Source organism: Muscardinus avellanarius (genome assembly GCF_963383645.1).
Source record: "Muscardinus avellanarius genome assembly, chromosome: 10".
NCBI lineage: Eukaryota > Metazoa > Chordata > Mammalia > Rodentia > Gliridae > Muscardinus > Muscardinus avellanarius.
In genome coordinates, this window is record NC_137796.1 from 104,098,221 (window position 1) to 104,110,410 (window position 12,190).

Consider the following 12,190-nt stretch of genomic DNA (forward strand, 5'->3'; position numbering starts at 1 on the left):
GTGGATGGGAGCACGCAGGTCAGAGGAGAGTGGGGATCGAGTCGCACGCTCCACGCTTTCCTCCTCTCCAAAACAAGCAGGTCGACTTCTGTTGTCAATGCAGTTAATTGGAAGCCGGCAACGAAAATAACATTAGACGTAATTAAAACAGCAAAGGTTGATATTTCAAGTGCTCAACATCATCTGTTTGTCAAAATTGGTTGGAGAAATGGGAAATCCTGGTTAAGTCACCATGTTAGAAGTGTGAGGCCCCACGGCTCTGAAAGGAAGAGTATAATTAAGAATGTTTAACGCTGAAATTGTATGGCCCGTTCCACTTGCTCGAGGACAGCTTTTGGGATCTTGGGGGGATGGTACTGGGAATTGAACCCATGAACATTCTACCTCTAAGCTACACTGTCATCCCTATTTTTTCTTTTTTCTTTTGGTTGTACTGGAGTTCCTGGAAACCCTTCTACCTCCAGGCTACACTCCCAGACCTATTTTATATTTTTATTTGGAAGCAGGGTCTCTTAAGCCAGTGAGGCTGGCTTCGAACCTGCGCGATCCTCCTGTCTCCACCTCCCAAGCGCAGGGATTACAAGTGCACCACCACACCCGGCCTATTTTATTTTTTTTTATTGGGAAACAGGGTCTCACCGAAGTTCCAGAGGCCCTCATGAGGCTGCTGAGGTTGGCCATGAACCTTCCATCCTTTGGTCTCAGCCTCCCAAGTACTGGGATTACAGGCGTGAGCCACTGCACCTGGTTTGCCTTTGGGGTCTTGAAGTTCCTTAGGGTCTGAGACTGCCCAGAGGTGTGCCTTCCAAAAGAGTGACGTGTACAAACCCGGGTGTGAGATACATAATCCAGGGGCAAGATCCCAGCTTTGCCTCTCAGATCCTCTGTGCATCACTGTGAGGGTGAGACGGCAAAAAAAAAAAAAAAAAAAAAAAAGAAAAAAGAAAAAGAAAAAGAAAAAAAGAAAAAAAATATGCTGACAGCCCATGTTGGGGAAATGAGTTAATGTGCATAAAACAGAGAGCACAGAGCCTGCTACTCAGTCAGGGCTGGGGAAATGTTAGTGCTGGCTGTCAGTAGAATCTCTACTGGGCAAGGACTGCTAGAACTGTCCTATCTGCTAAGCCCTGAAACAGTCTCAGTCTCTCTGGCACACACACATGCACAGACAGGATGGGAAAAGGTATCGATCTGTTTTATATTTTTCTAGTTGTCAGAATGAGAGATAAACTTGGACACCTTTGCACGGCATAAGTAGCACCAGAGAACAATAACTCCTGAAAACACCCACAACCTTTTGAGACATATGCATGCGTAATTTTTAAAATTATATGTTTGTTTTAAAAATTCCATGTCTTAGCTGAGTGTGGTGGCGCACGCTTGTAATCCCCGCACTTGGGAGGCTGAGACAGGAGGATCGCGCAGGTCTGAAGCCAGCCTCAACTACTGAGTGAGGCTCTCAGCAACTTAGTGAGACCCTGTTTCCAAATAAATATAAAATAGGTCTGGGAGTATAGCCCTGAGGTAGAAAGCCCCTGGGCTCCACCCCCAGTACCATACACATTTAAAAAAAATTCCAGGACTTCCGGGAAGATGGCGACCAAGAAAAGCGGGGCTTAAGAGTCCCGCTAACAACCAATCTCCATTACCACAAAAAGAGCGCCTTTCATAGCCAGAAAACACCATCACCAGAAAAACAAAAAAACCACCAGGCTCCAGAGAGAAAGCGGACTGAGAACAGAGCTCAGGGCCACAGAGGAGACACACGTGCCCGAGGACGCGGCAGCAGCGTCATACTGCCGGCGGCAGCGGCGAACTCAGCGGACGGCTACAGCAAGCCGAGGTGAGCCGATGCGGAACAGCCAGGCGGGATCTTTCGGCATAGACAGCATTTAAAGCTCCCAGTGGCTGAGCTCAGCACAGGCTGCAGGGATTCAGAGTAGAAATCAAAACCAGAGAAGAAAAAATACGCCAGCCTCATGGCCGAGGGCGTGGCAGAGGCGCCATATTGCCACCGGCGGCGGCAGCAGCAGTGAATTCACCGAGTCCAGTACAGCTATATCTACGTACTCAAGAACAGTGAGTCAAATTGCGGGCCACAGAGGAGAAATCCCAGTATTGTGCCTCCTGGGACTTGATCCAGTGAGGGAGTGGTGGTGGCAGAGATATCACACCATAGGAGAGCGTGCAACCTGGCACCCCCCATAGTTTAAAGCAGCCTCTATCGACTCCCTGGGTCGGAGACTCTGTGATACAACCCAGTAAAGGAGCAGTAGGGTCTGAGATAATACAGACTCGAGATCCAGAGCACCTTAAGTGAAGCCATAGTGACCCAAGGGAAGAACCCAGAGAAGGCACAAACCTCCGAAATCATGGGAAAGAGGAATAACACAGAAGTAATGAATGTGCACAACCCCACAACATCAGAACCTGATAAAACAGAAAATCAGAGATTTCTAGAAGATCAAATCAGGAAAATAACTGTAGAAATAATAGAGGTGCTTCGAAAAGAACTCAGAGAGAGCCAAAAAGAGATAAAGGATGCAATTAATGAAGTAAAGGCCTCAATTCAAAGCACAAACAACCGATTAGACCACATGGAGAACAGAATCTCGCTCTTAGAAGATGAGCAATCCAAAAATGAATGCATAGTTTCTAATCTAGAAAAAGATATCCAACAGCAGGAATCTGACATTGAAGAAATATGGGTCCATCTTAAGAGAGCTAACCTAAGAATAATTGGAATAGAGGAGGGAAAAGAAACTGATACCAAAGGGATCAACAATCCCTTCAAGGAAGTAATAGCAGAAAATTTTCCAAATATAGAGCAAGAGGTTGATACACAGATCCAGGAAACTTATAGAACTCCCTTTAGACAGGATCCGAGAAGAGGATCCCCACGCCATATAATTGTCAAAATGACCAATGTGGAAGCCAAGCAGAGAATCTTAAAGGCAACAAAAACAAAGGGCCAAGTGACATTCAGAGGCAAACCAATTAGAATCACTCCAGACTTCCCAAACCAAGTCATGAGAGCCAGAAGGGCTTGGAGTAACATATTCCAAACTCTGAAAGAAAACAACTTCCAGCCAAAAATTTCCTATCCAGCAAAACTTTCTATCAAATTAGATGGAGAAATAAGAAGCTTCCATGACAAACAGAAACTGAAGGAATTTATGTCTTCAAAACCAGCGCTAGAGAAAATACTCAAAGAGATTAACTACAAAGAAGAAATAGGTAACACTCACCAGAACCAGAGAAACAAGAGTTTCCATCCAACAGACAACTAAGATTGGTTATCTGTGGAGATTCATTATTTATGTTAGTCTTTTACCTATCTCTAAATTGTATTGTTTGCCTTTATTGTTGTTAATTTTTAGGATTTCTAGTTGGAATATTAATATACCTTCAGATATAGCATTTGGAAATATTTTATCCAATTCTATTAGTAACTTTTAACTCTGTTTACATTGTCTTTGGATATACAATATTTTCTTTTATTTTTTAGGGAGTTTGTATATTCTTCTGTTGCCTGTGCCATTGAAATCATATCCAAGAAATCACTGCCAATTTCAATGTTGTGAGGTTTTATGACCCAGATTTTCTCCTAAAAGTTTATAGTCTTAAGATTTATATTTAGGTCTTTTATCTAGTTTGAGTTAATACTTGTATGTGGGATTAGGTAAGGGTCCAATTTTATTCTTTTCCATGTAATTATTATGTTTCAACAATATTTAGTTAAAAGATTATTACTTCCACCACCAAATGTTCGTGGAAACCTTGTCAAAAATAACTTGACAATATAGGGAAGAAGTTAGCTCTAGGCTTGTATTTAACTCCAATGGTCTATATATCTGCCTTTAGAACAGTACTACACTGTTTCAATTATTGTAGCTTTATATGGTTTGAAATCAGAAAATATACATCTTCTAGCTTTGTTTTTGCTTCGAGATTGTTTTGGGTATCTAGAGTCCATATTCCATATCAGGATAGATTTTTTTCTGAAAAATAAATATATGATAGTTTCACCTAAAAAAAAAGAAAAAAATATTCTCTGGTAAGAAAGAAAGCAAAAAGAAATATTGAAATGTTATCTTTAAGTCATCAAAAGCTTGGTATCAGACAAATGAAACTGTTATGTGAGATTATCATTTTTAATTTTGGATAAATTGCTATAATACTAGATGTCAACCACTAAGCCAAGCATGGGAGGGAGGGATGGGGAGAGAATGGGGTGGGGATCGGGTGGGGGATGACTGGGCGATGTGTGCATGTATGTCTACAAAAGTTTGTATCCCACTATGATGTATGAATACAGTGCACCAATAAAAAAAAATTCCATATCTTAAAGTTTAAAAATGTTAAAAATTATGACTTTATTTACAGTATTGGGGACAGAGTTTACGGTGCTGGAAATTGAGCTGAGTGCCTCCAGCAGGCTAGGTTGGCACTGCCATGGACAGCTCTCCTTCTGTTAATGAAGGGTCACCCTCTGGGAAAACGTCTGCCCCTCAGCCTTTCTATCTTTGCAATCCAAATGCTTTCAAGGGGAGGAATAAATTTAGAGCTGTTATCCTGGAAGGAGGTTTGAAGATGACTAACGCAGCAACTGTGGGGTTTCTGCTTTCTTTGGGGCTTGGCTAGAGGGGGCGTGTCCCCACTCAGAGGCCACATGTGGTTTGGGGTGTTCTGAGGGGAAACTAGGATTTCCTCCCCACTGCTTGGGGGCCCACAGTGGCGCCACCCTCATCTGGGCATGTCTACCGCTGCAGCTGGACAGAGTCCACTGGGCCTGGTGAGGTGGGTTTCCAGATCACAGGACCTGGTTTTATCTCAATGAACATGGATAATAAAGGATAGTGGCTTAAAGGATTCCTGCAAAGAGATAGCAGTTTAAAGAGAGTACCAATGAGCTGGGCTTGGTGGCGCCTGCCTGTAATCCCAGTACTCAGGAGGCTGAGGCAGGGCGATGGCAGGCTGGAGGCCGGCGTGTGTTAATTCGGGGAGGTCTTGTTCAATCCCAGTACGCTGCATACATATATGAGAGACTACAAATAATGAAGGCACAATAAACAAAAAAATGGTGGTGCTGACACCTTCTGCCTCAGCCCTGTGGTGGGAACCCATTACCAGCAGGATATCGCGAGATCTGATACGAAGGCCCAACACCCAAAACAACCAGCAAATTACTAGATCACATGACACGTGGGTTAATTCGCCGTGGCTGACTAATGATGAGAATGGCGAGGGGTGAGGTCTGAATGTGTATGTCCATCACCTGTGCTAGAACCCTAACCCCAGGGTGACGGTGTTAGGATGAGGGGTCTTAGGCAGGGCCCTGGCATGCGAGGCCAGTGATCTTACAAAAGAGGACCCAGGTACTGCTTGGTCCTTCTACCTGCAAGGACGCAGGGAGCAGGTGCCAGCCACGAGAACGGAGGCCCTCACTGACACCGAATCTGCTTCCACCCTGCACTTCCCAGTAAGCAGAACCCAGAGGAAGAAATCTCCTTCACTCTTAAGCCACCCTGCTGTGTTTTGTTATAGCAACCCTAACAGACTAAAACGTACGCCTTAGGAGTTAACCAAACCCGCTAAAAGCATGCAGCTCAGTGGTAGAGTGCTTGCCGAGCACGTGGAGGTCCTGGGCTTGATTCTCATCGCTACCAAAAAAAACCCCACCACCACCAACAAAAACCAAAACAAAACAACCTACCTAAACGAAATGAAATACATTACATATTTTAAAATTAATCTGGAACTCAAGATAAATCTACAAAATTTTCACATTCTGAAAATCATATTAGTACCTTTACAAAATCTCACTAAATTTAATAAAAGTATTGAGGCCTGTATGAGGTTTTTTTTAGTAAGTCTCTATATGAGTAATATCCATGTATATAAAACCACAGGTAATTCATAAGTAATTTTATATATATTAGCATATGACTCATGAACTTAGGTTCATCATGCATAATTTAATCACACATGTATGCTTATTCATACTTTACACACAAATCCATAAACACTAGGTAATTGGTATATTGTCATAAAGTGAGTCCTCAAAAATTCTGCTAATAATACAGTATGAAAAGTTCAGAGATACTGCTCTGGAGACTACAAAATTGGGCATTTTTACTTAGTAATTACAGGTTTAGTGTTAGGGTGAACCTATTTAAACACCCTAGCTGAGAGCTGGGATCACACACCTGTGATCCTAGTGCTTGGGAAGCTGAGCCAGGAGGCTCACAGGTAAGAAGCCACCCTCAGCAACTCAGTAAGGCTTGTATCAACTTAGTGAGACTCTCTTTCCAAATAAAATAGTAAGATAGGGTGGGGGTGTGGCTCAGAGGTTGAGCGCCTCTGGATTCAGTCCCCAGCACCACAGAAAAAACAAAGACAAACACACAGAGCCCTAGCTGGGTATGATGATGCATACCACAGCACCAGTGCTCGGGAGACTGAGGCGGGCGATCGCAGTCGGATCTTCCCATCTGCGGGCAGAGCAGGGGTCAGCCTCGCCTCGGGCAGCCTCCTTAAACACAAGGCTCTGGTCTTCTCTAGTCTCTCACAGCAGACTGCTCAAGGCCTCCCTCCTGGAGGCCAGCCTCAGGCACTTAGTGAGGCCTCCAGCAACTTAACAAGACCCTGTTTCCAAGTAAAATATAAAAAGGGGTGGGAGTGTAGCTTGGAGGTAAAATGGCCTTGGGTTCAATCCCCAGTATCAAAAACCAAAACTCCCAAACCAAAAAATACCCTGAAGACATAACCTTTGTGTGTACGGGACTGGTCATCATAATCCTGCTTCTACAGATAGCCCAAACTGCTGTCTAGCTGTGCTGACATTACCTTATAAAAATGCCGCGCCAGGTGGACGCTCTCTTCTCTCGCGCCCTGTGAACAATGGAGAAGCAGAGTGTGAGGGCAGGTGCGGAGGGGAGATGCTGGGTGAGCCGTGAGTTCCAGAAGGGGAGTCCACTAAAAACTAAAATGTGGGCTTGTATCCTTAACAGAGGAAACAGTCGTGGAGAGAGGGAGCGAGGGAGGCGGAGCTCGAAATGGAACGGAGGAGACGCAGGCAATGACTGTCGTGGAGCTGTTAATGCACAATCAAGTGGGGAAGCCAGGCGCCAAACATGGCGATTAGGACAACTTTGATAAAACAGACGTTCTCACGTCAGTGGGAGTGTGAGCACGCGAGCGTGTCTGCAGAGAGACACTCGAGTGTTAACTACAGTGTGAGCACGTGAGCGTGTCTGCAGAGAGACACTCAAGTGTTAACCACAGTGGGAGTGTGAGCACGTGAGCGTGTCTGTATAGATACACTCAAGTGTTAACCACAGTGGGAGTGTGAGCACGTGAGCGTGTCTGCAGAGAGACACTCAAGTGTTAACTACAGTGGGAGTGTGAGCACGCGAGCGTGTCTGCAGAGAGACACTCAAGTGTTAACTACAGTGTGAGCACGTGAGCGTGTCTGCAGAGTTACACTCAAGTGTTAACCACAGTGGGAGTGTGAGCACGTGAGCGTGTCTGCAGAGAGACACTCAAGTGTTAACCGCAGTGGGAGCGTGAGCACGTGAGCGTGTCTGCAGAGAGACACTCAAGTGTTAACTACAGTGGGAGCGTGAGCACGTGAGCGTGTCTGCAGAGTTACACTCAAGTGTTAACTACAGTGGGAGCGTGAGCACGTGAGCGTGTCTGCAGAGAGACACTCAAGTGTTAACCGCAGTGGGAGCGTGAGCACGTGAGCGTGTCTGCAGAGAGACACTCAAGTGTTAACTGCAGTGGGAGCGTGAGCACGTGAGCGTGTCTGCAGAGATACACTCAAGTGTTAACTACAGTGGGAGTGTGAGCACGTGAGCGTGTCTGTATAGATACACTCAAGTGTTAACCACAGTGGGAGTGTGAGCACGTGAGCGTGTCTGCAGTTACACTCAAGTGTTAACCACAGTGGGAGTGTGAGCACGTGAGCGTGTCTGCAGAGATACACTCAAGTGTTAACTACAGTGGGAGTGTGAGCACGTGAGCGTGTCTGCAGAGAGACACTCAGGTGTTAACTACAGTGGGAGTGTGAGCACGTGAGCGTGTCTGCAGTTACACTCAAGTGTTAACCACAGTGGGAGCGTGAGCACGTGAGCGTGTCTGCAGAGTTACACTCAAGTGTTAACCACAGTGGGAGTGTGAGCACGTGAGCGTGTCTGCAGAGTTACACTCAAGTGTTAACCACAGTGGGAGTGTGAGCACGTGAGCGTGTCTGCAGTTACACTCAAGTGTTAACCACAGTGGGAGTGTGAGCACGTGAGCGTGTCTGTATAGATACACTCAAGTGTTAACCACAGTGGGAGTGTGAGCACGTGAGCGTGTCTGCAGTTACACTCAAGTGTTAACCACAGTGGGAGTGTGAGCACGTGAGCGTGTCTGCAGAGATACACTCAAGTGTTAACTACAGTGGGAGTGTGAGCACGTGAGCGTGTCTGCAGAGAGACACTCAAGTGTTAACTACAGTGGGAGTGTGAGCACGTGAGCGTGTCTGCAGTTACACTCAAGTGTTAACCACAGTGGGAGTGTGAGCACGTGAGCGTGTCTGCAGAGATACACTCAAGTGTTAACCACAGCGGGAGTGTGAGTACGTGAGCGTGTCTGCAGAGTTACACTCAAGTGTTAACCACAGCGGGAGTGTGAGCACGTGAGCGTGTCTGCAGAGTTACACTCAAGTGTTAACTACAGTGGGAGTGTGAGCACGTGAGCGTGTCTGTATAGATACACTCAAGTGTTAACCACAATGGGAGTGTGACAACGTGAGCGTGTTTGCAGTTACACTCAAGTGTTAACCACAGTGGGAGTGTGAGCACGTGAGCGTGTCTGCATAGATACACTCAAGTGTTAACCACGGTGGGAGTGTGAGCATGTGAGCGTGTCTGCAGAGTTACACTCAAGTGTTAACTACAGTGGGAGTGTGAGCACGTGAGCGTGTCTGTATAGATACACTCAAGTGTTAACCACAGTGGGAGTGTGAGCACGTGAGCGTGTCTGCAGAGTTACACTCAAGTGTTAACCACAGTGGGAGTGTGAGCACGTGAACGTGTCTGCATAGATACACTCAAGTGTTAACCACAGTGGGAGTGTGAGCACGTGAGCGTGTCTGCAGAGTTACACTCAAGTGTTAACCACAGTGGGAGTGTGAGCACGTGAGCGTGTCTGCAGAGAGACACTCAAGTGTTAACTGCAGTGGGAGCGTGAGCACGTGAGCGTGTCTGCAGAGATACACTCAAGTGTTAACTGCAGTGGGAGTGTGAGCACGTGAGCGTGTCTGCAGAGATACACTCAAGTGTTAACCATCGCTGCTACTTCTTAGCCTCTTGGCATTTCCTAAATTTTCTAAAAAAACAAGGAAAATAAGGGGGAAACAAAAGCGATTGAAAACTTAACAAATGTGCATTTTAGTGCAAAAAACTAAGTATGTGTATGTGTGTCTATGCTTGTAAATACACAGAAGCTCTGTAGTACACAAGGGACAATCACACTCCTGGGGCAAACACGGGGCCAAATAATGGTGAGGAGCCACCAAGACCCAAGGCCTTGGCTGGAGGGGAGTTCCCTCTGGACAGACTGGCTGGAGCAGGCCCTGGGCCCAGCTGGGATCTGGACAGCAGCCCCCCACCCCTGACCCCCTGAGGGACAGGGAGGGGCGGGGCGGGGAGGGGCGCCTCACCTGCAGGCAAGCCAGGTGCACGTCCTTCATGATGCAGCCCGAGCTGGTCAGGGCTTGCTGCTTCAGGAGCAGGCAGCTTAGCTCCAGGGTCGCCAGCCGGATCTTCCCATCTGCGGGCAGAGGAGGGGTCAGCCTCACATCCTGGCAGGGCGTCCTTAAACACAAGGCGCTTCTCTTCTCTAGACTCTAACAGCAGACTGCTCAAGGCCTCCCACAGCCAGAGGGTACACCGAGGGAGCCCCCACAGGCCAACCCTTCCCCAACAGTTACAATTCAATGTTCCCAGCAAAAGTGCTTATACCAAAAACTTCCCTCTACTGGGAGAGGGGAGGCAGGTGTTGCTGAGGCCCAGGACGGGGCCTCTGTGCTTTCCTGGTTTCCAGGGATGTGCACCCCCACTTTTCTCTGGAGAGCTGCCAGCCCTGCTCTGGGTCTTATGATTTGGGAAGAGCTGGTCCTCTTCCGAGGATGGGCACTCTAGGCTTTCTGCTCCCTGGATCAGGATCGGATGGGACAGGCGCAAGGGCTTGTCAGAGCCACTGGGGGCTCAATTCCACAGCTGGCTGGAGCCACTGAGCAAGAGGCCCTCCTGTGGCCTGGGTGGACAGGAACACTGGCGGGGCCCGAGTGCTCAAGCACGTGATCCTTATGAGCACCCCCTGAGGCCCACTCGCTCCCCAGCACAGCCATTCTCTGCTCCGGCCACCACCTGGACCACACTCCCCGTGACTGGGGAAGCCCCTGGCTGCAGTGGCAACCTCCACCCCGGGCCCACTCCTGACTGTGCAGCTCCTGCTCTCTCTCCACAGGCCCAGGGCTCAGTGGGGCGCTTTACTGTACACTCGCTCACTCTGGGGGTCCCTCCTGGCCTTGCAGAGAACACACCTTGCCATCAGGGTTCTCAGCCTCGGTACTGCTGACACAAGGGCCAGATAATTCTGTTGAGGGGGTTGTCGAGTGTATTAAAGGGTGTTTTGCAGGATCCTTGGCTACTAAGAGCACCTCATCCAGACCTTTGAACCTTCTCCCCTGGCTCGCTCAGCCTCCTTCGCCATTACACTGTGACCTTGGACCCGAGGAAAAAGGATGGCCAGGCCCAAGAGGAGCAGGCAGAGGAGGCCACTGCTGGGTGGGGGTGGAGACCCAGAGATGAAGACAGGGCTGCAGCAGGCGCAGGCAGGAAGGCACTGGTGGCCAGGGACAGTGGGAGTGGCTGAGATCTGTCTGGATTCTCAGACTCCAGGGCCTGGGCGCCCTGAGCCCGAGGCGCTGTGCACAGACGCCACCCCACAGGCACCTGGCTGGGCAGCGTTGTTCATGATCCGGATGAGCCTCTCGGCCAGGAGGTGGTTGTACGTGGTCTTCTCGGCAGCGTTTGGCACCGGCAGCTGGATTCGCTCCAGCTTTTCGGGATCCATGCCTGGAATGGAAAAATGGGGAAGACGTAAGCAGAGCTGCCTTCCTGGGGGCGCTCCTTCCCCAGGGCCTGCACAGCGGGCTTCCTCGGCCGCCGTGTTCCATCTTGGTGGTTTCTGTTGCTACCTACACCATCACTCATGTCCACATTTTCTATAAGCTGAACTTGGGTAAATGTGTTGGAAATGCACTTTCTATTGCTACTCGGAGATTGAAAACCAGGACTGGTACAATAATTAGCAGTACATATAGAAAACAAAGCGAACGGTGTCTTTACACTCTGGCGACGAATGTTGACTGCCCTCATACGGTAGCCCAGGGCCTGCTCTGCTTGGTTCAAACGTTGAGGACAGACTAGCCTCATCTAGCAAACACCTTCTAGTTTGTGTGCCCCCTGAGGCCGCCCCTGTACTAGGCACAGTGCACACATGGGGAGACCCAAACCTAGAGCAGAAGGACAAGGATCTAGGGTCACCACCAATGCTCTTCACACCCAACCGAAGGGCTGGGCTGACGCTCACCACACGGGACAGCTGGTTTGAGCTGGTGGGACAGGTGACACCCTGTCCCTGAGAGAGCGGAGTTATCAGAAAGGCACTAGTCTTTAGTAAATCTTTAGCTCAGAAAAGTGCATATAGGATGAACCCAATAAGGTGGACCTATCAGAGGTAAAGGCATCACATTTCTTCCTCCAGTGAAGATCCTCATTCCCTGCTACAAAAACTAACAGCACTCACGGCAGAGATGAGACGGCGCAGGGGAGGTGCAAAGAGGGACGGGCCAAGTCTGCGACTACGAACCATGTCATTACCTTCCTGAAGACCCTGGGGACCTGGATGGCAGTAGACCCCTCAAGGCTACTAGGAAGTCCACCGGGCCCAGGCTCTTCAAACTCCTCCCCCCTCATCTAAAGTGGTACTAGAAAACACGCTTGTAAAAATAAACGTTTTGCCTGCCCCGAGCCTGGAGGCCCCAGTGGATTATTTGTGTTTGAAGTGTGTCTTTTTCTGTCATTCCACAGAATGGGGGAGAGGTGGCTCTTCTCAGAACTCTTGAAATGCG

The 12,190-nt window shown here is 48.3% G+C and overlaps 1 protein-coding gene across 1 annotated transcript in view; it reads right to left on the bottom strand.

The window, feature by feature from the left end:
- The window catches only part of CLEC16A (C-type lectin domain containing 16A), a gene marked incomplete at both ends in the record, with an annotated part of 240,689 nt that overhangs the window by 121,162 nt on the left and 107,337 nt on the right, over positions 1-12,190 (bottom strand). The window contains 3 exons of the mRNA XM_080704466.1: positions 6,850-6,894; positions 9,713-9,822; positions 11,010-11,132. Of these exons, the coding sequence (XP_080560592.1) occupies positions 6,850-6,894; positions 9,713-9,822; positions 11,010-11,132 (278 nt within the window). The remainder of the gene's footprint in view (positions 1-6,849; positions 6,895-9,712; positions 9,823-11,009; positions 11,133-12,190) is intronic.